Source organism: Aulonocara sp. 'chitande type north' Nkhata Bay, linkage group LG18 (genome assembly GCF_057382095.1).
Source record: "Aulonocara sp. 'chitande type north' Nkhata Bay isolate Kocher_YH1m ecotype deep benthic linkage group LG18, A_spYH_male_GT1.1, whole genome shotgun sequence".
NCBI classification, from domain to species: Eukaryota; Metazoa; Chordata; class Actinopteri; order Cichliformes; family Cichlidae; genus Aulonocara; species Aulonocara sp. 'chitande type north' Nkhata Bay.
Window position 1 is genome coordinate 38,926,689 of NC_141361.1, and position 24,368 is coordinate 38,951,056.

General features: G+C 42.4%; 1 protein-coding gene across 3 annotated transcripts in view; it reads left to right on the plus strand.

Moving 5' to 3' along the window:
- The first annotated feature begins 4,342 nt into the window (after positions 1–4,342).
- LOC147309156 (uncharacterized) overlaps positions 4,343–24,368 on the plus strand; it is a 28,475-nt gene continuing 8,449 nt past the window's right edge. The window contains exons 1-8 of one of the 3 annotated variants that reach the window (XM_086273507.1): positions 4,343–4,776; positions 5,281–5,442; positions 13,500–13,697; positions 14,037–14,195; positions 19,051–19,128; positions 19,383–19,539; positions 20,379–20,423; positions 20,569–21,036. In XM_086273507.1, coding sequence (XP_086129633.1) covers positions 4,549–4,776; positions 5,281–5,442; positions 13,500–13,697; positions 14,037–14,195; positions 19,051–19,128; positions 19,383–19,539; positions 20,379–20,423; positions 20,569–21,036 — 1,495 coding nt within the window. In that variant the 5' untranslated portion in view covers positions 4,343–4,548. The remainder of the gene's footprint in view (positions 4,777–5,280; positions 5,443–13,499; positions 13,698–14,036; positions 14,196–19,050; positions 19,129–19,382; positions 19,540–20,378; positions 20,424–20,568; positions 21,037–24,368) is intronic. The other 2 variants (XM_086273508.1, XM_086273509.1) reach the window with 2 other exon arrangements.

A 24,368-nucleotide genomic window follows, 5' to 3' on the forward strand; every position in this document is an offset into this window, starting at 1 on the left:
AACGAAAAAACAAACAAACCCCACAGCGCTGTAAACAACAGTAGACTTGTGCGTAACAAGCAAGCGAATAATGAAGAAAACAGATTTTTAGACGGGAAACTGTTGTTGAAGTACAGAGAGAGAGAGAGCTGTGCATCGTGGTGGAAGCAAAACAGTAAAAGTCTGAGTGAATTCATGACGATGTTTATGTGAAGCGTAGTTTGGATCTTCTTTTGCTGCTGGTTCGTCAATATTGTTTGGAGAGAGAACAAACTAACAGCTTTAGAATCAGCGCAAAAAGGACGTAAACACAAAGCGCGGAGCCGCCGACGGATCAGAATCAGCGAGCTGTCGGCTTTCAGCCCCGACCGTGTCCGTGCCGTCGGGTGAGAAAGGCGACATCTCACTGATTCTGATCCGCGGGTCGCGCTTTGTGTTTTCGTCTTTGTGCAGAAGCCGTGTACCTGCTCTCATTTACTGTCTTAGCTGTTTGGTGGTTGTTGAAATTTTGTGAGGTTTCACCAGAGATTCTGGCATTTCGGGCAAAAGAAATTTATATAAAAAAATCGATTCAGGATTTTAATGAATCGATTTTACGTTATCCAGGCCAGAATCGATTTTAATCGATAAATCGATTATAAAAACCCGCCCCTAATAACCTGATATCGATTCATTAAAATCCTGAATCAATTTTTTAATATAAATTTATTTTGTCCTCAGGTTAAACCTCAGAAAATTTCAACAACCACCAAACAGTTAAAACAGTGAAGGAGAGCAGGAACACGGATTCTGCACTGAGACGTAAACACAAAGCGCGAGCTGATTCTGATCCGTCGGCGGCTCCGCGCTTTGTGTTTACGTCCTCTTTGCGCTGATTCTGAAGCTGCAGGTTTTATCTCTCTCCAATATTGACTGAACCAGCAGCAAAAGAAGATCCAAACTACGCTTCACGCAAACATCGTCATGAATTCGCTCTGACTTTTCCTGTTTTGCTTCCACCAGGATAAAATCACACTTCATACAGAGCTCTCTCTCTCTCTGTACTTCAAGAACAGTTTCCCGTCTACAAATCTGTTTTCTGCATTATTCGCTTGCTTGTTACGCACAAGTCTACCGTTGTTTACAGCGCTGTGGGCCGCTGTGTTTTCCTTTTACTTACTTCCAACAAGAAAGCCTCATTTCTGCCGCTCAATAGGCTTCTGAACAAATGTATCGAATCGGGACCTTGTGAATCGGAATCAAATCGATTCTAGAAATCAGTGACGATACCCAGCCCTACTTACAAGTATTTATCAAATGGGTATATAAAACCCCCTTTTTAAAAATATGGTTATGTTTAAATTGTTAACATCTCAGATAAAACACAAAAGTATTCACTCATCTGCCTTCACACACATATGAACTTGAGTGACATCCCATTCTTAATCCATAGGGTTTAATATGATGGCGGGCCACTATAACAGTTTCTACTCTTCTGGGAAAGCTTTCCACAAGGTTTAGGAGTGTGTGGGAATTTTTGTCCATTCTTTTAGAAGTGTTTCTAACTGAGATCAGACAAGAAGGCCAGGCCCACATTCATACCAAAAGTGGTCTGTCGGGTTGAGATGAGCGCTCATTCTTCTCACTGTGCAAGTTCTTCCACACCGAACTCGCTCATCTTTACGCAACCTGCTATGCCCACATTACTCTCCAATGCATCTATCAGAATATGAATGTGTGTGAATATTAGATAGACCACTGTAGTTGCAGTCATGGACAGCAGCACAAAGATAGACGTGTGTGTGTAGATAGAGGATAGCTGTACATTAGAAATTGATCACACAGTGAAACTTCTTCTCAAACAAATCTGATGAATTGACAAGCAAACTATAACTTACAGTGACTTACATCTCTTACATTACATTTGATCAGGCTTGTACCACAAAGGGTTTAATTATTTATGGAGAAAACATCATGGAAGACTCATAAGAACTAAAAACATCAGTCAAAGTGAGTAAGCTGCAGGGACTGTAGCCTAGCTAGTTAAAGGCAGCTGCTGAGACAGCCTTGGCTATAATTTCAGGAATTAGGAGAATGTGAAGGAAAGGAACATTGTTTTTTTACACTACTCGAACTAAAAGGACAATACAAGAAATTATGTCCTGTGGCGTTAATGACATCAGGTTGTGGTTGGGTTGGCAGCAGGGGTGAGCAATGAAAATGAAATTAAATCATGTTTCAAAACAAAGTGTTTTAAGTGGAAGGAAACAACGTTAGAAGCTTCCTTTCACTTCCTGGGGTGTCACCGTGAGGATGCGCGACTACTTAGAGTAGCAAAGCTAGAAAAAATGATTTGTCCTCTATAACCACTGCAAATACAGGACAACACTACCACACTACATGCTTATGAATGCTGTGTCAAGGATGTCAAATGACATAGTTGTTGTTGGAAACATAAGTAGCATGACACAGGATTCCTAAGCATGTAGTGTGGGTGCAGCTGAGTAGCTGACATGAAGGGAGCAAATGTTCCAGGATGGCACTATCTGTTGTTTTTTGTTTTTTGATTTTCCACAATTTGTTTAATAGGCTCCATGAAGCCAAACTGACAAAAAAAAGTTGATCATACAAAGAACAAAAAGTACAAAACAGTTCCCGGTTTGAGATATATATAAGCTTTAGGGAAACAAAGTTACATTTCTCGATCACTTTAAACAAGATTAGTCCATTTTACAGCACATTAAAAATGCAGATGTTGAGCAGAGCACGGAAGATACCTTGGACAGACTGTAGCATGCTGCAATTTGCAACTTCATGAACAGCCGGCCACTTCGGATGTGTAGTTCACCAGTCTGAAAGGAATTCACTCTTTTGGGAAATTGAACAAACAGGAGCCTCAGTTAAACTAAGGGTTTTTTTTCTCTTTTTTAATATTAATTTGAATTTAGCATCAAGTCTCCCAAAAGTCTGTTTATGAGCATATATCTTTCCTCTCAGTTTAAAACCTGGCAGGAGGTAGGTCAGTCAGAGACTGAGGGGGAAAATAAGGAACACAAACAAGCCCCAGATATTGCAATATATAAGAAAAGGAATCAAATCAGGAAGCACTTCAAGTGCTGGACAAAGTTTAGAGCAATGGTAGTGGCTGTTCAATGAAAAGCCACACTGAGAACTGTTTTGATCCCCAAAAATGGGACTTTACAGTATCAAATTACAGATGCCTTTTAGTTGCACGATCTTTGAGAAATGAGTCCAATTAAGCATGGTTAAGATTCTTTAACTGTAATTTGTAACAGGTTTTATAAGGAATGACCAAAACCCATTGCTACATTTTTCTTCTTTTTAAAGATGCTGAACTATTACAACAACACTATCTGTTGTTAATAAAAGCACCTCTGCTTTTTCCCGTGCACTTCTCGGTTTCTGCCTGAACCATCTGCAAGCCTCTGATGGTAACAGTGAGAGTACTGTCCTGTGGCTTTATCTCCCCTCCTCCATCTGTGTCTCTGATCTGGTCCTATCTCCTTTCTGTTATCACCTCATTATTTCTCTGCATGTGCTGTTTTCTGCAGAAATGGCTGCTATTTTCATTCTGGTCAGACGGCAACACGGGTGATTCAGAGTAATCAAAAAAGCACAAATCAGTTACTAAATCTTAGCTTGACCTGAGAGAAAAGGAGTTCCAGGTTAACCTAATCCCAGAACATGCTAACCACACAAAGTAAAGTTATTTACTCCAAATAGGGGGACATTTTATTGGCTGATGAACTGTTTTACTCTACCTGTAACTGCTTGTAGAGGAGCAGCATCCAAACTGTACATACCTGAACAATTTTGCATTTTGACTTTGGTAGCACATTGCAGTGCTTCGTTCTAGCTCTATTTTGATTAAGTGCACAAACTATGTGGGAGATAAAGCCATCATCCTATTGAAACTTTAGCTGTTCAGGAGTAACTACACAGAATTACATGAGAGGTAGCTGATGATCTGAGTAGTACCTACAAAATGGCAATGCACCTATTCTCAGAGTACCCCTTCACCCAAGATCATTGCTTTTGCTTGCATGGTTGTATTTGTGCTCTTGAAAACTATTTGATGAAAACACCAGTGCGGCTGGCTAATGAAGTAGGGCAGAATGAATATTGATTGATATTGATTGGCTGTGCAGACTGCTGCTGCTTTGCCATAAAAATCCTAGATTTTTATGGATGTCTCTCTCTCTCTCTCACACACACACACACACACACACACACACACACTGTGTGTTGTGTAGGAACTGATCATACTGCAGAGGCCAGTGGTGATGGAGAGGGGGAGAGTATAGAGAAGGATATGAAGGAAACAGTGCTATGGCAGGAAACTGAGGAGGAGGAAAACATGAAGGATGGAGACTTGTACAGGAGCGGGCGTTCTTCCATTGATGCATAAGTCGGCTCTACCCTTCTCTGGTCTGACTCATCTTCCACGCTGGTGCAGTCTGCCTGTGTGCATTTTCCAGCACACACACACACGTGCGTGCAGACGCTGACACGTTAACAGAGGGAGCTCCGCCTCCTCTGCAGTGTAGCGACAGCTAGAGAGGGGCAGCAATGGAGGAGCCAGCAGTGCAGCAGGAAAAAATAGAGGGATCGTGGGAAGGAGGGCATGATGAAGGAAAAGCAGACTGGAAGAACGAATGCTCTCTCTCATCCCTCCTTAAACATTCCTGTCTACTTTGCTGGTCATCTCCCAGGGACGCCGACATCATGGAGACTGATGAGAGAATCCTTGCCAAGACGGCCGAGATCAGAGTAAGAAGACCACAGCACCTAGCACTGGTGTGTGTGTTTGAATCTGTGTGTCTGTGTGTGTCTGTGTTTTTTGTCGAAATCACGTTTTCTGTTATTTGTGAGATCATTTGGACAGTACCTATATCATTTTTATGCATGTGTGTGGCTGTAAGGTTTCCAGTTTGGGACCCTTCCATCACTGCATTTCCCATGATGCTCTCATGTGATGTCATGATGCTGTAGGACTAGTCTCACAAACATGAAGCTGTAAACACACACGTGTTCAGCGCAAGTCTGGATTGCCAAATGTCCTGGTCCTTGAAATGTTCAGATTTTGGTGACTTCTCTATGAACTTTAAAAAAGGGGAAGTGCCATTTCTGGTGCCAGAACAAAAACCAACCAAGCAAAGGGAAAAGCTCTGTACAGTAACTTGGGCTGGTGTATTTTCGTAATTTTGTTTTTTCACCTGCACTTTGTGTGTGTGAATGTTTCATCATCCCAGCATTTATATCGTTCTGCAGATTTTAACTGTGTCTTTGTGTGTGATGTAGGAGCTGGAGAGCGCAGTGGCAGTGGAAAACTTGGAACTTCAGGAGCAGAGGTCAGACCGCAAAGAGCTGGAGGAGACACTAGTTAAATTAGAGAAACACAAAGAGAAACTGATACAGCAAATAAAGGGAACCAGACAGCTCTGCTATGAAGAAAGTCAGCAGGTAATGATGCACAGTACTGCTGCTCTGGCAGCCTGTGCTCTGTATTTTTTCAGCATTCACGTGATGCGCAGCTGCATGAGTGGGTATCTCATCTCCTTGAAAACTACGGTCAGTTTGAGGGACGTTGATGTTAACTGTGGAGTTTTGAGAGGTGGGTGAAACTGTTGAGCGCACAGTGTAAGTGTTCAGAACCATGGCCAGAGAAGATGACTTTGAATAAGCCAAAGTTTTTCAAGATTCCAGAATGTGTCATGGTTCGGGGTTTGTGACACAGCTTTTTGAGTTTTCCTTTAGGTTTATGACGCTTTGCTTTATTAGTATGTTTTAGGGTTGAGTTCTGCTCCTCTAATATTTTGAGTTATTTTGTATTCATGTTTGCCGAGTCTCTCTTGTTCCTGTGTGTGTTCCTTCATCATGGCCCCTGTGTCAAGCCCCATGTCTTAGTCTGCATCTTGGTGTGTTTCTTGTTTTATTTTGACAGTCTCTTGTCCCATGTTCAGTGTGTTCAGTTTTGCTTCCCCCTTCTCGTCTGTTAGATTATGACCTGCTGTGTTCCCCAGGTCTCTCCTCTTTGCTGTGATTTCCCCTTTTGTATATATTATTTGTGTTTTACTCTGTCAATCATTGTGATCTCTCTCTTGATGTGTGCCCTGTCTGTGTGGTAAATCGCTGTACTGCTATGTCTGTTTTGTTTTTGTCAGTTAGCCTCCCTGGTTTTTTATTTCTCAGTAGATCCAACAATAAAACTAAGTTCAGTCCTGCCTGCATGTATGCACTTTGGGTCTGAAACTCTGCCTGTCTGAGACATAATCTACAGCAATATATGCAATATATGTTATTGCAGTACTATTGTTATAATATCGTAACATGGGGTGTCTGTTGATTTCCACCTCTTTTTATATATTTTTATATATACATATAAAAAATTCCCTTCTCGCCCCTGCGGGCGGTTTATCCTTCAAGCTCGGTCCTCTACCAGAGGCCTGGGAGCTTGAGGGTCCTGCACAGTGTCTTAGCTGTTCCAAGGACTGCGCTCTTCTGGACAGAGATCTCGAATGTTGTTCTGGGGATCTGCTGGAGCCACTCGCCTAGCTTGGGACTTGCTCCACCTAGTGCTCCCATTACCACTGGGACCACTGTTACCTTCACCCTCCACATCTTCTCGAGCTCTTCTTTGAGCCCTTGGTACTTCTCTAGCTCCTCGTGTTCCTTCTTCCTGATGTTGCTGTCATTTGGAACCGCTACATCTATCACTACGGTGTCCGGTTGGTTAGCCACCACCGCTTTGTCCGTCTGTATCTGGAAGTCCCACAGGATCTTAGCTCGGTCATTCTCCACCACCCTTGGGGGCGTCTCCCATTTTGACCTTGGGACTTCAAGGCCATATTCAGCACAGATGTTTCTGTATGAGTGAGTAGCTTGGTGAGTTTGTATCCTCTGCTGCTTCTCTTCAATGTGGGGTCCCACAGGGTTCAGTTTTAGGCACGCTTGTTTTTCTTCCTATATCTCCGACCCCTTGGCTCTATTTTCAGGAAACATGGTTATGCTGATGACTCCCAGATTTATTTCCCACTTAAAAAGATAAATGGCTTCTCAGTAGACCCTCTACTCAGATGCCTTGATGAAATAAGGGCCTGGATGACTTTGAACTTTTTACATTTTAATGAGCAGAAAACAGAAGCGATGGTTTTTGGTGGTGCTTCTGAGACCACTGCTATAAATCTTGGTTTGCTGGCACAGTATGCTAAAGCAGTCATCACTAATCTGGGAGTTAAAATGGAGGCAGATCTTAAACCTGAAAGCCAGGTCAGAGCTGTTGTAAGATCTAGCTTTTTTCATTTGAGGCAATTAGCCAAAATAAAGCCCATCTTATCAAAACAGCTTTTTGAGACAGTAATCCATGCCTTTGTTACATGTAGGTTGGATTATCGTAACACACTTTATTGTGGGGTTAGTGATGCATCCATTAGGCGTCTGCAGGTTGTGCAAAATGCTACAGCACGTCTTTTAACTGGAACAAGCAAGTCTGAGCACATTACCCCCCATTTTAGTTTCACTCCACTGGCTACCTGTACATTTTAGGATTGTTTTTAAAATTCTCTCATTTGTTTTTAAATCTCTTAATGGCCTGCCCCCCCACCCCACCCCACCCCACCCCACCTCTCGGAGCTACTACAACTATATACACCTGCCCGTTCCCTTAGGTCCGCCAATCAGCAGCTCCTTAAGGTACTGAAAACTAAGTATAAATTTAAAGGTGATCGCGCTTTTGCTGTAGCTGCTCCAAAGTTGTGGAATGATCTGCCCTTGCACGTTAGACAGGCCTCTTCTCTTTCTGAGTTTAAGAGTCTTCTTAAAAGATATTTATAGTGTCCCATTAGAATGCAGCTCCATCTGAATCTGCACAGGTGCAGTTTCTACGTAGACTGTAAATGGGCTGTGAAGCAGCTCGAAATTCTCATTTTGTGCTTCAAAGTCACCAAAGCGCCGCAAACTCAGTGCGCTCAGTTTATCAGCAAAGTGCACATTTGGGAACATTGTTGCGCTGACTTGGTTCAACATTACTTGGCAACAGGGAAAGTGAGGCAGGTTGCACTGGTGCATTTGTGACAGCTTCACTTGAAATGCCTTCACCGCATCATACATGCCATGTCCATGTCCTTGCTGAGCTCAAAAACTCTATTGAGAATTTTTCCCCAACTCAGCCAGCAGACCTCTGTATGATAAGGAATGTCGGTAAACTCTGAATTTATTTCCCACATAAAAGACTGAATTTGACAGTGATTTAAACTTTTAGTTCGGATAAAATTTGCGGTTTGCGTTACGGTGATCATTACATGCTCCATTTTTGGGACTTTACCACACAGCGTTTCCTGGTGTATGATGCCGTGATATGCTGTTAACTCACCGGTACAGTTCTCCTGCATCTTTACTCGCATCCTGCTGACTAGTCCACTTTTTTCACCACACAACACCAGCGCTCCATCTGTTACAAATCCAACAAGTTTGTCCCAGGGCAGTTTCATGTCGGTTACACTTTGACATACGTTTCTGCTCAGGCTCACATTTGCCAAAATCTGCGTTTTGTCTGGACACAAGACGTCGCACACCATCACGCAGCTCTTCAGAAACTCTCCCTCGGTAAATGGCCGGGCTGATTTGGCTATCTCCTCTGCTACAATAAAACTTGCTTTCACAACAGCTTCACTTTGTGATTTTGCTCTGGTGAAAAACATCTGCTGAAATGTCAGATTCTTCTTTAGCTCTTCTACTTTCTGTAGTTTCTGCATTTAGGTTTTTCAGCTTATCCTGATGTTTTGTCTCGTAGTGCCGTCTTAAATTAGATTCCTTAATTACAGCCACATTAGCTCCACTAATAAGACACACAGGTTTACCGGCAATGTTTGTAAACATATATTCAGTCTCCCACCGGTGCTTAAAGGCTCTGTTTTCAGAATCAACTTTTCTCTTCGCCATTGTAAGGGGCTAGCTTCGCAATTCGCTAGCTTCGGGAATGTTCCCAGCTAGCCTAGCATTCAGCAAGGGATCTGTAGTTTGTGTGTTATTAGTGCCTCATATCGGCAGGCCATGCATAACAATAATAATAAGTCTATATAAAATGATAAATGTCCGCCGGGCCAGATGTGGCCCGTGGGCCTTGAGTTTGACGCTTATGCTATTTGCATTTACAGCACTTTGTGAACTGTGGTTTTATGTTAAAGTGCTTTATAAATAAAGATGCTATGCTATGCTATGCTATGCTATGCTATGCTATGCTATGCTATGCTATGCTATGCTATGCTATGCCAGCCGCTTGGTTATGGCGTTCCCTTTATGCCCTGCCTGCTAGCATCTGGACCCTGCTGTGCTGGATTGTCTCAGGGGCATCCAAGACAGCCTGCACCTGGAGTCTTACCTAGTGTGATAGACCCTAGCCTCTATGGATCTTGTGCTGAGAGCTTGTTCCTGTGCTGCCATGATTAGTGCCTCTGTGCTGTCTTTCAGTCCAGCTTTGTCCAGCCACTGGTAGGACTTTTGGATATCAGCCACTTCCACTCTCTGCCGGTGGTACATACCATGCAGGGGCCTGTCCTTCCATGATGGTTCCTCCTCTTTCTTGGGTTTCTGTTGGCTCAAGTTGTCACTGACCAGGCAGTCAGTTTGAGCCATCTTCCTAATATAGTTCGTTGTCTAATCCTGGACTGTGGTGCTGACACTCACCAGTCTCTGACCTCCTTCCTTCCACTTACCATACAGCCTAAGGGTGCTGGACTTGGGGTGAAACTCTCCACGCATGGTCAGGAGCTTCCTGATCTTGATGATAGGCTTCTAACCTCCGTTCTTACCTAACGGCCTCTTCAGGTACTTGTAACTGTCCTCTATGTCTGCATTGTTGCTTTCTGGTAGTTCAATCCCCTCAGTTCTGACTACCTTCCCTCTCTTTGTTATCATCCGACTACACTTTTCCAGCCCGAACAACATTCCGATGTGATTGTTGTATATCCTGGTGGTTTGGATCAGTGAATCGATGTCTCGGTCACTCTTGGCATTAGCTTGCTGTTATCCATGTACAGGAGGTGGCTGACAATTGCTCCATTCCATAGTCAGTATCCATAGCCAGTCTTATCAATGATCTCACTGATGGGTTCAGAACAGTAGTGAGGACAGAGCATCTCCTTGGTAGATCCACTTGATGATGGCTTGTGCTGTGGGCTTGAAGTTGAACTCTAGCATTGTCTGCCACATCCCCATTAAGTTCCTGATGAAGGCCCTTAGGGTCATGTTGATCTTGTACAGTTCTAAGTATTACAGGATCCAGGTGTGGGGCATCAAGTCATGGGCCTTCTTGTAATCAATTCGGCAGTGCACAGGTTGGTCAGCCTAGTCCACCAACCTAGCTGGTGTTTTGCGCCACTGGTATTCTTGCCAATTCCTTTCTGTGCCCCACTCATGTATTGACCCATGTGACTGTTCATCTTAGCCACTATGATGCCTGACAGGAGCTTACATGTGGTACTGAGGAGGTTATTGGCCGGTAATTGGACATCACCGATACCATCTGGGGGCTCTTGAGGATCAGAACTGTCCGGCCTTCAGTTAGCCATTCTGGGTGTCTCTCATTGACTAGCAGCTGGTTCATCTCCGCTGCCAGACGCTCGTGGAGTGCAGTCAGCTTCTTCAGCCAGTAGGCGTGAACCATGTCAGGGCCTGGTTCTGTCCAATTCTTCATACTGGCGACCTTTGCTGTGGTCTGTTCTTAGATCTACTAGCCAATGAGCATTGCTGTTTTGGGTTGTGTCCTTCTCCCATATGCTCTTCCAGTATTGCTCTGTCTTCCAGCCTTGGTGTTGCTATTCTTACGATAGCACAGTTGTCCCCTTAGGAACTTTATGTTGGGGGTTCAACGTGAAGGTGTGTATCCAGTAAGGGTCAGCAGGCTAGGCACCCATGCTAACCAAGCCTATCTCGGAATATTTGCGATATATTTAACTGAAGCCATAACTGTTATGGCTGTTAACTGAAGCCATAACAGCTTGGACTTCACCAGGTCAGGTGTTGAGGAACCTGGACTGTCAGGAGTAATGAGAAATGGACCAAGGTAGTAGATACTTGTTAACGAATAAGTTCAGCTGGTTTGGTTTGGTGAGTGACGGAGGGAAGTGACTGACCATTGAGAGCATTTACAGCTACCAGAACCTCACAAGTTGTTGCACCAAATCTCTGTCAATCAGACTCTGCTTGGCACCTGCCTTCAAAAGCACTTGTAATGAATAGGTCCTGGTCTTGCCACACAGGGTGGTAGGGAGTTGCATACGGGGACCCTCGGCATCTGGAGAGGCACTGCCCACTTAGTATCCCTGTCACGGCCCACAGTTACTGGTAGGCACTGTCTTTTGGCCAGACACGTCAAGAGGCCAGAAAATGGCCCAACAAACCACAATACATACACAACTGCTCGTCGAACCTCCTCCAGCATTTCTCTGATGTCAACCTTGTGCATCCCAGTTGCATTGGCTCAGGGGGAGGCAAAGCAAATGCCAACAAGGAAGACTGGGGTCCTTGAAGATCAGGTCTCTTCAGCCTTCAGTTAGCCATTCTGGGTGTCTCTCATCGACTAGCAGCTGTTTTATCTGTGCTGTCAGACACTCATGGAGCTAGTCAGAAAGGTCCGAGGAGCAAAACGAATGGAGAAGTGCCCACCCGGTCTTGTAACCTCTAACCCTCTTCTCTCTCTTTCATGCAACCGATTGTCAATCCTGATTGCAAAATCTGCTAGGCTTTCAAAACACCTGGGTTCATCCCGTGCAGCGAGCTCATCCTTTTAAAGGGGAGCACAAAGCGTTTTCTTACCCCCCTGTCTCTGTGCCCTTAACATGAAAATTAATGGAGAACTCGGCTACAGACCGGGTACTGTCAAAGGCCGAGCAACTGATGGGCTGCTTCATCTGTGCACAAAGGATGGTGGAATAAAACCTTAAAATCTTACAGGAACTGTGCATAAGTAAGTATTTCTAAAGAATGTCACCAGGAGGTAAGATCTGACCCATTACAAGTCAGGGTCCTGAAAGGAACCAACAATTATTTATTCCCTTGAATTAACATTGGGAAAGGCCCTGGAAGAGTGCTGGAATAGCAGAGCAGAATGAAGAAGAAGCCTCTGCACTGGCCCACCTCCCCTGTAAATGGTTCAGGAGAGGGGAGCGCAGAGAAGCGGAAGCTAAGAATGTGGGTGCACTAGCCAGGGACAGGGTTGCAGGAGCAACTCGTTGCAAAAAGGTTTCTCGGATGGTCAACAGGGTGTTGTTCACCCTGCCTGCCTATTGCTCGGACTCACAGAACTGTCTAACTAGACTAGACGCCTACCTTGACCTTGGCCTGTAGTCTACTTCTCCATGGAGGGTACTGCTCCTTGTGGCTGTTCAACTTGTAGCCAAGATTCTCACTGTTCATTGCTGCCGTGGTGTAGATCAGCTTGTTAGTTTCGGTAACCAGCTATGGAGGATCCAGGTTTCAAGCTTCGCCATGAATCTGTCTTTCACTCAACAATCCTTCTTCTATCGCACATGGGCTTGGTACCCAATCTCAGGTGGGGGTAATGGTATCTCCCCCCTGACCTGTCGTCCTGGCTCCCCTTTTCTATAGCATGTGTGTTGTACCTCTTCAACTTCTAGCCATGAGAGCGGTCCCTTCTTCCGAATGTTGGAACACTGAGCTACTAGTTGTTTTGCCATCAATGTGGATGCTGGGTACTGAAGATTCCATAAGAATCTTAATCATATTCGTGTAACCCCTTCCACTGGGGTTACTTGTGTAGAGCATTCCAACAGTGCACTATTTTTGTCTCTTGCCCACCGATGCCTTCCTGTTCCTGTAGCCCACTTCTCATCTGGGTGCCCTGGTTTCTTAACACCTGATGCGGACCTTGTTAATCCGGGCGATGTCCGAGCAAGTATGGCTTCATATTTATCTCCTTCGCTCATGTCTGCGGTAGGCTTGGTTAGCATGGGGGTCTAGCCTAGGACTCTTATTGGATACAGTCACTCCAGGCGGAAATCAAACTTGCGACTCCCGTTCCAAAGCTGTGCAGTCATACCGTTACACTTGCTGCTTCTTAATTAATGCTTATTTAAATAATTAGTTACTGCTAAACGTTCCTCCAGGTGTTTCTTTTTCGTGCCACTTAAGCATGATTTGAACTTCTGCAGGAAATCTACATCATAGTTTATATAGTGAACAGAAATTCCTTTTATCCCTACACGGCAACCTTCCGCACCATTCAAGTCATCATGGTAGACAGTAACATGACATGGAGTTACATTCCTTGGGAGGTGCAAGTCAGGTTACATTGAAGGTTGCAGCGTAGTTAAAATTGGGCTACAGTTATGTGTAAGTTGCGATGCAATCTGACACAGATGTATAATTCATGTGTTACTCTTCTAACCTTGTGTTGCTCTTATCAGTCTCATCAGAAAGACATTTCACTGCTCTTAAATTCAAGATGAGCTAATACATTTGTTGTTGTAGCCCACTGGACTGACTGAGTCCTGTCTTTCCAGATCCTATCTCTGCAGGCAGAGGAGGCACAGAAGGAGAGCCAAGTGGAGGAGTATGAGAGGGAGCTTTCCAGAGCCAGATGGAGGCTGAGGAAGCTAAGAGAAGAGGTGAAACAGGCCAAGAGGAAAGTGGAAGAGGCTGGAGAGCGGAACAGTCCTCTACAAGACTCGATCAGACAGTCTTATGAAGAGATCCTGCAGGTACAACGATCACTACAAGGATGTTTGAGTGCATCTGTCCATAAAGTGTTCATATCAATGATTTCTATTTTATTAATATCACTTATCCCCTAAAGCTTTGAAAAATGGACCATCTGTCCATGACTGCACTAAGAAAGTGAATGAAGTAAATAACTATTCCCGTTTTTTGGTAGGAATATAGTTTGTTTTTCTGATTTCAGAGAAACACAAAAACATTTTGCATTTAATTATCTCAAATAAAATATGTGTTGTAAAAAGAGGAAAACATGTATCTGGTTTCTTAAGTTTAACAATACCAGCTTTTCATGTTCACCCCACTCCTGTGTGTGTTTCTTGCAGGAGGAGCACACCCTGTACTCTCTGTCAGGAGGTGCAGTCACTCCAGAAAGCCATCTGGATGAATCAACATCTCTTGCAGACACCACTGAAGATAATCTGCCGTCTCTGAGGCCATGGGGAAGGAGCCAATCACTGCCTGCCTATGCTGACCTCATAATGGTAAATGGCAATGATGATGGCGAGTACCCCTTACTGAATATGAATGACAATTTTCAAGTGTGATCTAAAACAATACTGACGATTCCTAGAAGTGTGAGAACAGGCCTTAGTCGCTGTTAAGAACAGAAGGTTTAGAAACTATCATCTCCACATTTATTCACTATGTTCTGAAAGCAGATTTCTCCAGTGTTCCTTAAAGGAACTACTAGCAGACAAACTGGACACTGCGGAAAGAAATCCCATGGCATGGATAGCTTTTTTCATGTATTTGGAAAATAAATATTTAGTCTTCTTTGACAAATCGATGTCGTTAGTCCAACAAAACTATAATGAATTGAATATTCTTGTATGGGAAATACACCTCTGGTCACAGAAGCTACTGTTTTTACAGATTTACATGGCTGCCTCTAATACACATTATACAACTGTGACCTATGTTTCTCTCTGGACACCATCTGTCAGCTGTTTCAGATCATCTGCTCTAGGGCTTATTAGTCCAGTCCTGGACAGTTGTTTGATACACTTCAAATAAATAATTATTTTTTTTATCTCTTTCCATACCCTCAAGGATCTACAGTCTTTTATTCTGTGGAACTTAGAGAGATTCTTAGGCATGATAACATGACACACTTCACCAGCAAAAAGAACAGCAGATCCTGAAAGTTTAAATACGACATATTTTACCTGCCGCTCCCTAAATCTTTGCAGGGAGCCATTTGCAGTGGTGTAATAACCAGAGACCAAAGAGAGTCAGTGACACTCAGTGATTTCAAGCATCTACGGGTGTGAAAAACACTGGGAGAGGCAGGTCCCACATAAACTTTTCTCAGCTTTGAGACTTAGAGAGAGAGAAAGAGCCTTAGAGCTTTTTATTGTCATTGTGCAGTTTCTTGCACAGCGAAACTGGGTAGCTGGACCACAAAGTTGCAAAAGTAAAGAAGAGAAAACAATATACAGCAAGGGAAAAAAATGCAATATATATGTGTACATATATGTGAGTGAACTATATACATGTTATATGGGATGTTAATTCCACTGAGACCAAAATATTGTAGAGACTGAGATATTGCACATAGTTGATTAACAGCAGCTTCAGAGCAGTTGTGGTTTGAGGCATGTGGTTTGAAAAATAATAGCATCATATAAAAGCTGCATTTTCTATTTACTTATCCATGTCTAAGATTTTAATTTGTTTCATGATCTGAAACATGAAAGTTTTACACATATTCATAAATATTGCATTTGTCAAGATAAAAATCTGTCAAAAGACTGTACAGAATGTCGTCTTTTGTCTTTGTTACAGCAAAATGAAATAATAATAATAATAATAATAATAAAAACTGTGGGACCAGTGTTTCCCAACCACTGTGCCGCGGCACAATTACACTCTCCTCCACTAGAGGGCAGTAAAACTACCTCCTCTAATAAAATGGGTTGCCAACTGCCAGTAAAACAGAAGAAGGCGAAGAAGAAATTACATAATAGTCATGCTGTGAGACGACACAGGGCGTAATAGCAATAGATAAATATTTGAAAAGAAAAAGTAGTCAGTCTGGCCTGGGCCCTGGAGAAACCAATTCTGCTATACCTGGTGCGCGGGCAAAAATTATCAACATGCTTTTTGTGACATTTTTGTTTGGTGGTGTGCCGTGTGATTTTTCTAATGTCAAATATGTGCCCATGGCTCCAAAAAAAAATAGCACACGGCAACTTGATTTACCAAAATTTCTTTTGTGAAAATAAGAAATAAGAGTGAGGCCTTCAAAATGCCAAAAAAGAGGAAAAAAAGAGGAAAAAATAGAAAGAAATCTGTGCAACACAAGCTACACGAGGGAGACACAGACGACCAGATCTCACCTGCTAACAGCATCATGGAAGATAATGGCAAGCAAGCAGAGGCTAGTGGAGAACAATCAGAGAACTAAATAAATTCAGAAAAGACAACTGTGCGTAGCTGAGTGGAATCAGAGAGGCTATAAGTAAAACAAACAAGAAAATGGAAGAGGCTGAAGAAAGAATCATGAAACCCGAATACAACTTAATGAGGAAGCAGTAACAGAGATGATGAAAAAAATCATCCTAAAGGGACGATCCAGAAGAGAAAACATTAGAATATGTGGCATTAAAGAAGGATTGTAGGAGGAGTCTCCATCAGTAGTGGATTTGCCTGACTCCACTGAGCTACAGGTGGAAAGAGCACACTGCACTCTGGTGCCAAAGCCACCACCAAATGTGGCGCCACGGTCCATAGTTGTAAAGATGGCCAACTTCAGATTGAACGAAACAACACTGAAAGCAGCCTGGCAGAAACATGGATTTGGACAGATTTGAAACAGGATTAACCTAGATCAGCGGTCTCCAACGTTTTTTGCGCCACAGACCGGTTTATGCCCGACAATATTTCCATGGACCGGCCTTTAACGTGTCGCGGATAAATACAACAAAATAAAACTAGTACTGGTACCGAAAAAAAGAAAATTTATTCGTAACACACATGAAAAGACCCAGGAAAACCGAGTAAACGATAAAAACGATAACAAAATAACGCTGAAAACCAATAAAAACCCTGAAAACCATACATTTCACACCCGAGCCTCAACTCTCGCGGCCCGGTACCAAACGACTCACGGACCGGTACCGGTCCGAGGCCCGGGGGTTGGGGACCGCTGACCTAGATCATGATTATGCAGCTTGGGTTTTAAGTTGGCGAAGGGAATATGCAGAGGAGACCCACCTAAACTACAAGGAACAAGAGAAATGAAAAAGAATGGGTTTTACAAATGTATTTTCATCATCTCATAATTCTGGATGAAGATGAGGAGTTGCCATCCTTTTATCAAGCATTTTGAAAAAACATTTGCGATAAGAGATAAGGAGGGGTGATTTATTTCAATAAGGGAAAACATTGAGGGGAATTCAATTACGCTGCTAAATGTGTATGCAGCATCTGGTAGCGATATCCATTTCTTCAAGAAAATTGAATTCGAGCATACTGAAAGATCCCCACATTAAAGAGCAGAGCCGCTTTTATTTGGAGACTAATGACAATGGTGACGTGCGCCCGATATTCCATGGGATGAAAAAAGCAGCTCTAAAAGGAAGAATCAGAGTATCAAGAATCAAGTAAACAGCTGCTGGACATGTTTGCGAGGGAAGAAACAAACAAATATAGAGGCATTATTTCTGGCGTATACAATGGGCTTAAAAACAGGGAAATACATTCAACTCTATATATTAACGTAAAGTGGGAAATGGAGGGAGGAAAAATGGACAACATTATGGACATATCGATGGAAATGTAGCGGCTCACAGGAAGTATAGCAAGATATTTTATTACCCCTTACCAAATATCTTGCTGTGAGGGCAATTCACTGGGGAAATACTAAAGCAAATCATAGTCATGTCTTTTGGGATTGTCATGGTATTAAAACCTAGTGGCAGGAAATACACAATGCAATACAACTTTAGGAAGTCATCTGCCTTTGGAGAGTAAAGTTAAATCTTTTGGACTAATGCCTGAAGGATGGCCAAAGAGAGACAAATATCTGTTTATTATTTTGTTGGTGGCAGCCAAGAGAGCCATTACAAAAACTGGCTCTCACAGAAAGCCCAACTCTGAGCATGTGGATGGACATCACAGTAGACATTTACAGGATGGAGAGAATGACAGCAGACGCCAGTTATAAGAGGAACCTGTTTGCTTGATGCTGGAAGAAATGGATGGACTGTCTGATACTACACAGACCGGACATTGACCTTGGATTGTACTAGTCTCGAATCAGATTTGGTGTAATAACAATTTCATGTCCATTAATGTTCCTGTTTTTGTTTTAGGGGTTTTTGTTTGGTTTTTTTGTGGGTCATACATGTAAAAAAAAACAAAACAGGACATTTAAGCTTTTACTTTGTAACTACTGATAAAAATGAAAGTGCACAGTATATTGATTGCTGAATTTCAATAAAAAGTCAATAACAAACACTCTTCTGTGTTATATTGCACTGTGACAAGTGCTGTATAATGATCAATTTATACAGCACTTTTCTGCTCTTTCTGGGGTGACTGTAGCTCCGGAGGCAGAACAGATCATCTATTAATTTGAACATTGGTGGTTCAATCCCTGGCTGCTCCAGTCATGCCAAATATCCCCTTTCAAGATACTAACCCGAAGTTGATCACTAACACATCCATCGGAATGTAAATGTGTGTGGATGTTAAAAAGAAAAGAAAAAAGTGCTTGTGTGATTGAGGCAAGTTTTATAAAGCACTTTGAGTGAAGAGAAGAAAAGTGCTATATAAGAACCAGTCCATTTCCCATTTCACTCATTTACGCACACATTCATACTGCCATTTGTGCACTTACACTATATCCGATCCAGTGGCTGTTTGGCATGAATTATCTTCTCCCGGGCATTTCCACATTTGGACTGGAGGAGCCAAGGCACTGAATATGAGACATTTTAAAAACACTGCTTAACAAAGTTATTAGACCATAAAAAGATATTTATACAATCAAAACAAAAAGCACAAATATTTTAGAAATCTATCAAAAATGAATTTAAATTTAAATTCAAATTTAAAACTAGTATCTGTATTTAGCAGGGAAATATAGATATGAATTCACATGTTTTCTCTGGGGAGTCAAAAATGAATCAAGCTCATGCATGTGGACTATTAGTGTGTGATCTGGAGCTGTTTGTGATCTTTTTTCTTCAGTGTATTATTCTATGTCTTTCATATTTATGCTACAGTTTTCGCAGGTTTTTATCATGGAGAATATATATATATGTGTCTTGCGTTTTCTTTTCTGTGACATTTTAGTAACTATCTCTCTCTCTGTGCCTCCAACACCTCCAGGGGGGCAGTGGTTCACCTTTCTGCAATAATCTAGTCGGTACCAGAGAAGAAGATGACAGTGGGACCAGCTCACCAAAGGTAGCTTCGCTCTTACAGAACATGTCGTGTCATGCATAGCACGAATTATGTGCAAAACATTTTAGGCTAAAATCCATCCAAAAACTTGACATTGTAATTAGTGCTGACTTTATTGATATGAAATCAGTTTAAATTAATTTAAAGACCTCTAACCGGTGTAACTTGGCAGCACCAGCTGTCACTAGTCAAAGGCATCTTCCTTAGTTTTGGATAGAGCCATGGTGTTGTGACCTCTGGTTGTCACGCGTCCACAGATGGATAGGTCTGACATAGAGGATGGCCTGGAGGAAGGGGACCTCAACGCCGAAGGGGAAAACGAAAGAGACCAGGAAGAGTTCACTATGAACCCCAACCCCCTCAGCCAGCTGGACTTCTACCAAGCCAACCCCTTCGCCCGCTGTCAGTGTGACCGTATGTAACAAATTCAGAGGCTGAGCTACTATTGCTGTCGTGGATTTCAGACTTTGGCACTCTTTTCTCTAATTTACTTTGAAAGAGGTGACACGCATTGCTGAATTGGAGTGGGTATCCGTTCACTTTGCATTGCAGTACTGAAAAGTTAAGAAAAGTTGCATTTCTCGAACATCAACCTGGCCCCCAGACAGTTAAATCTGAATGAATGCTGTGCCAGTGCATCTTTCCAAGCAAATCACTCAAGAGTGTGACTTTGTTTGCTTGGGTAGTTTGGCATCAATTTGAAGAAGTGGTTGATGATTGCAATACCTAATCTTCCTGTTAGAATATGAACATACTCAAGCCCTACGGCTACACTCAAAAGTGATGTAATTGAATTGTTTGAGGGTTAAGTGATTTGGCCTTAAGGTGGTAATTGGAACTGGACATGAACTATGGCAGCCAGAGGACTGGGAATCAGAACTGTTAAAATCCAGCCTCTGGGTTGGTGGAGACTACAGCTTTTTTTCTGTCAGAAGGGACAACTTAATTCATGCACAAGTAGAACTTTTCCCACTAGGACATCGGGCAGCTCTGATCCTGGGGCTGTGTATGTGGTTCAAACTCTGGAGTAGGAGAGGACTAGAGTAGGGGCTCAGAAAATAAACCAACCCAAGCTGGGCATCAAAACTCCTTCAACTCTAGGGACCAGAGGGAGCTAGGCTGTGACATCGTGGGATAAATGATGATTTTTTTCTTTGGCAAACTAATCATATATGCTTTTGTTACCTTTACTTTTTGTTGCAGTGGTATTAATAAAGTACAGTGATTTCATTTCTTTTACACATGATTTATAGATGACCTCTTCAATGAAGACCTATTCCTTAAAACAGACTCATCTGGTGAGTTATAATAGACCACTAATCTAAACAGAACTTCACTTGACATAAAGAGGCTCTTGTTCATTTTGTTGTTTTGTTACTCAACTTCAATACTGTTCTTAGCAAAACTTACAAGTATAAACTCTTTAAATATTCTGATTTTCAGATGGCTTTGGTTCTGACCCTTTCAAAGGCAGCGACCCCTTCGCAGCAGATATTTTGTTTCCGTTGACGAATACTGCCACTGGTGAGAGCACAGGAAATGCCGGTGACGAAGCAGACACCAGTCTGTCTTGTGTTGAAAACAAAGCTTCAACGGGAACTCAGTGCTTTGAGTCAGAATTCCCAGATGAAGACAGTGACATAGAGATTAGCTACAGTCGAGAGGACCTGGACACCATTGCTATGGAAGATGATTCTCATGGATTTAAACCCATTCAGAGTTCGTCAGAGGAGCTGGGGCCAGAGCCTATCCGAGGGTGGCGTTCCCAGGGACAGTATTCTGTAGAATCTGACCCTAATGGGTATGAGCTTGATCTTGGTGCTGTCTCCCCGCCCTCCGACATAGAAGAACATAGTCTGGTATCTCTGGCTGGAGAGGCTATTACTCAGTCATCAGCAGGATTAGAGCAAGGTAATTTATATTTTAGTCACACGCCCGGTTATCAGACATGACAGTTTTTCAGTTTTACTTTTTATTACTTTCATTTACAGTATCTCACAAACGTGAGTACACCCCTCACATTTTTGTAAATACTTTGTTATATCTTTTTATGGGACAACATTGAAGATATGGCACTTTGATACAATGTAAAGTAGTCAGTGTACATAACAGTGTAAATTTGCTGTCCCCTCAAAATAACTCAACACACAGCCACAAACTGCTGACAACAAAAGTGAGTACACCCCTAAGTGAAAATGTCCAATTTGTGCCCAATTAGCCATTTCCCTCCCTGGTGTCATGTGACTCGTTAGTGTTACAAGGTCTCAGGTACAAATGGGTAGAAGGTGTGTTGTCGCAAATGTGACCAAATTATTCAGTGGTGCAACTAAAAAAAAATCCTAGGTCTCACTGGTGTGACCAACTTTTCGAGTAAATAAAATAAAATAAAATTCTCAGCAACTCTGAAAATCTCCGTGTGGTCAACAACTGACACACATTATGCGCCTATCGTGGTCTAAACCAATCAGAGATAGTCAGGGGCGGGACCTCTGATTGGCCGTGGTCCTGTAGTTGTCCTTCGTTTGTACGTTTGAAAGTGCAGGCAGATAGAGAGAGGTCAGTAGCTCGAATAAAGCGATATCGATTCATTAAATCCTGAATCAACTTTTAAATATTGTGATATCCTAGAACTCAGGAACCACGGAGACCATGTTGACCTCACAGTCACTTCTTTGTTATATTGAACTGGGGCATGCGCCACACACACTGACACCACTCTTCAACAACTGTTGCCCCCTGGTGGACAATTCCTTGTTACAACATAACAAATATAAATGTATTTTGCCAGAAACGCCAGAATCTCAGGTTAAAGCTCACAAAACTATTTCAACAAACAGCAAATGAGAGCAGGAAAACGGATTCTGCACAAAGAAGTAAACACAGAGCCGCCACATCAGAATCAGCTTTCTCTTTCTCGGCTTTCTCACCCGAGGGCACGGGTGAAAGCCGACAGCTCACTGATTCTGATGCGTCCGGTCCGCGCTGTGTTTACGTCTTTTTTGCGTGAGATTCTGAGCTGCAGGTTTTATCTCTCTCCAACCGAAATTCACTGAACCAGCAACAAAAGAAGATCCAAACTACGCTTCACATTTGGAAAAACATCGTCATTTACATTTTTCATTCGCTTATTACCCGCCGGTCTACCGTGGTTTACAGCACTGTCAGCCGCTGTCTTTTTTTTTTATTGACTTAAATGGCCGCGAACTAGAAAGCCTAATTTTTGCTGTTCAATACTGAATTATTTTTTTTTAATTAAAAATGTTGCAATATTGCAGAATATTTTTAAGTTTATCTGCTATAAAAAGCCAGGCCAGGAAAATCTCCCTCATGTTTTTCTGTGTTTTATCCTCAGTTACTTTGACACAAAGGCTCACACCTCTGATGAAGTCTCACATGTATCAGTACTGATAAATGATCAGAATTAGAATATTTCTGACTGTCTGAGGCTAAATCGGGACCTTGTGAATTGGAATTGAATGGATAATAGAAATCAGTGTTGATACCCAGCCCTAGTGAGCAGCCTAGGCCCGACAGAAGTGGATGTAGCTGTGGGTAATGAGAAAAGATGAAAAGAACGATTGATAACTTTTTTGTTAAGTTAAGGCCTGATCTGTCTGAAATTCATAGCCAGCTCTGACACGGAGCCATCAACCTCTGAACGCTGAAAAAGCACAGTGTATCCAGAAAACACATTATATGCTGCAATAAATGCACTGCCCAAGTCTCCCCTCTCTCCATTGCCTTTCAGTGGCAGGCAGCAGCAAACAGGTCATCAGAGGAGGCTGATGTGATGATGAAGTTTTACATTACCTACGGTATTGCCAAAGAGTGCCAAAGCACTTTAAGCACAAGCAGTTTTTCAGTAACTTATCTTGTAGAAATGTCCTCCAAATAAAGAACTTTGTGTTGACAAGATTTTTAGTTAATCATTTACACATTAATAGTGTCTGTACGGACAGCAATTCCAAGACAAACTTATTTGGCTCAGATGGTGTCAACGGTGTGTAGTGGCAACCAGGTGGAGTACAAAGACAAGTCTTGCCTACAGTCAAGCATGGTGGTGGGATGTTTGGGGCTGGATGAGTGCTGCTGGCACTACAGTTAATTGAGGGAACCATCCTTAAATGGAAGGTGGAGGAGTGAAAGGTCTCTAACAACCACCAGATCCATGATGTCATCATGGAGGAGTGGAAGAGGATTCCCGTTAACAGAGTTAAGGCAGTGTTGGAGAATAATGGTGGCCACACAAAATATTGACACTTTGGGCACAGTTTGGACATTTTCACTTAGGGGCATACTCACGTTTGTTGCCAGCAGTTTAGACATTAATGGTTGTATGTTGAGTTATTTTGAGGGGACAGCAAATTTATACTGTTATCCAAGCTGTACACTGACTACTTTACACTTTATCAAAGTGTCATATCATCAGTATTGTTCCATGAAAGGATTATGCTAAAATATTTACAAAAATGTGTCTCACTTTGGTGAGATACTGTGCATGTGCATATACTGATGCTGGGAGTCAGTTTCCTGCTTAAGTGGTGTCTACTTTAATTGCTGACCTAGGAACACATTTCCATTACACAAAAAAGTTTCAGACTGAATTTCTTTTCTAAAACGGCAGCCGTCAGTGCTGCTCCTCAGCCTCCTACGCCTGTGGGATGAATGTGAAAATCCTATGTGGCTTTGAGGTGACGGTAACCAGGATTCAAACTCATCTGAGATTTTTAGTAGATGCACCTATACTATAAATTAGAACATTCTAGATAACGTCCTTTTTGAACTATCACATTTAGACGATTTTCAGAAAACTTGACCTCTGACCTTGACCTTGAGGTCGAGGTCACCGGGATACAAACTTTAGAGAATTTTAGATACCGATGGTTTCAGTTTGAAAATCCTACATCGCCTCGTTCTCGAGTTATTGCATTCACAAACTTGGGTGTCCACAGGGCCCACTCAGAGGCCTTTAGGGGGAAAATATGCCCCCTATTGTTTTACATGTTGCATGTGATGAAAATTTAAATTAGTATCACAAATCTTTTTTCTGTGAAAATGGACTGACAGCATTTCTGGACATTGACTACGTTCGATTTTAGATGTGCAATTTTGAGCAGTATAATTGTCTTTATAAACTTTAAACCTTTGAATATCGTATTATTTCAGACTCTTTAGCCTGTAAGCTTAACGTCTTAAAATTGTGGTCTTGTAACTGCGTCATAATTCTATTCTTAACTACTCAC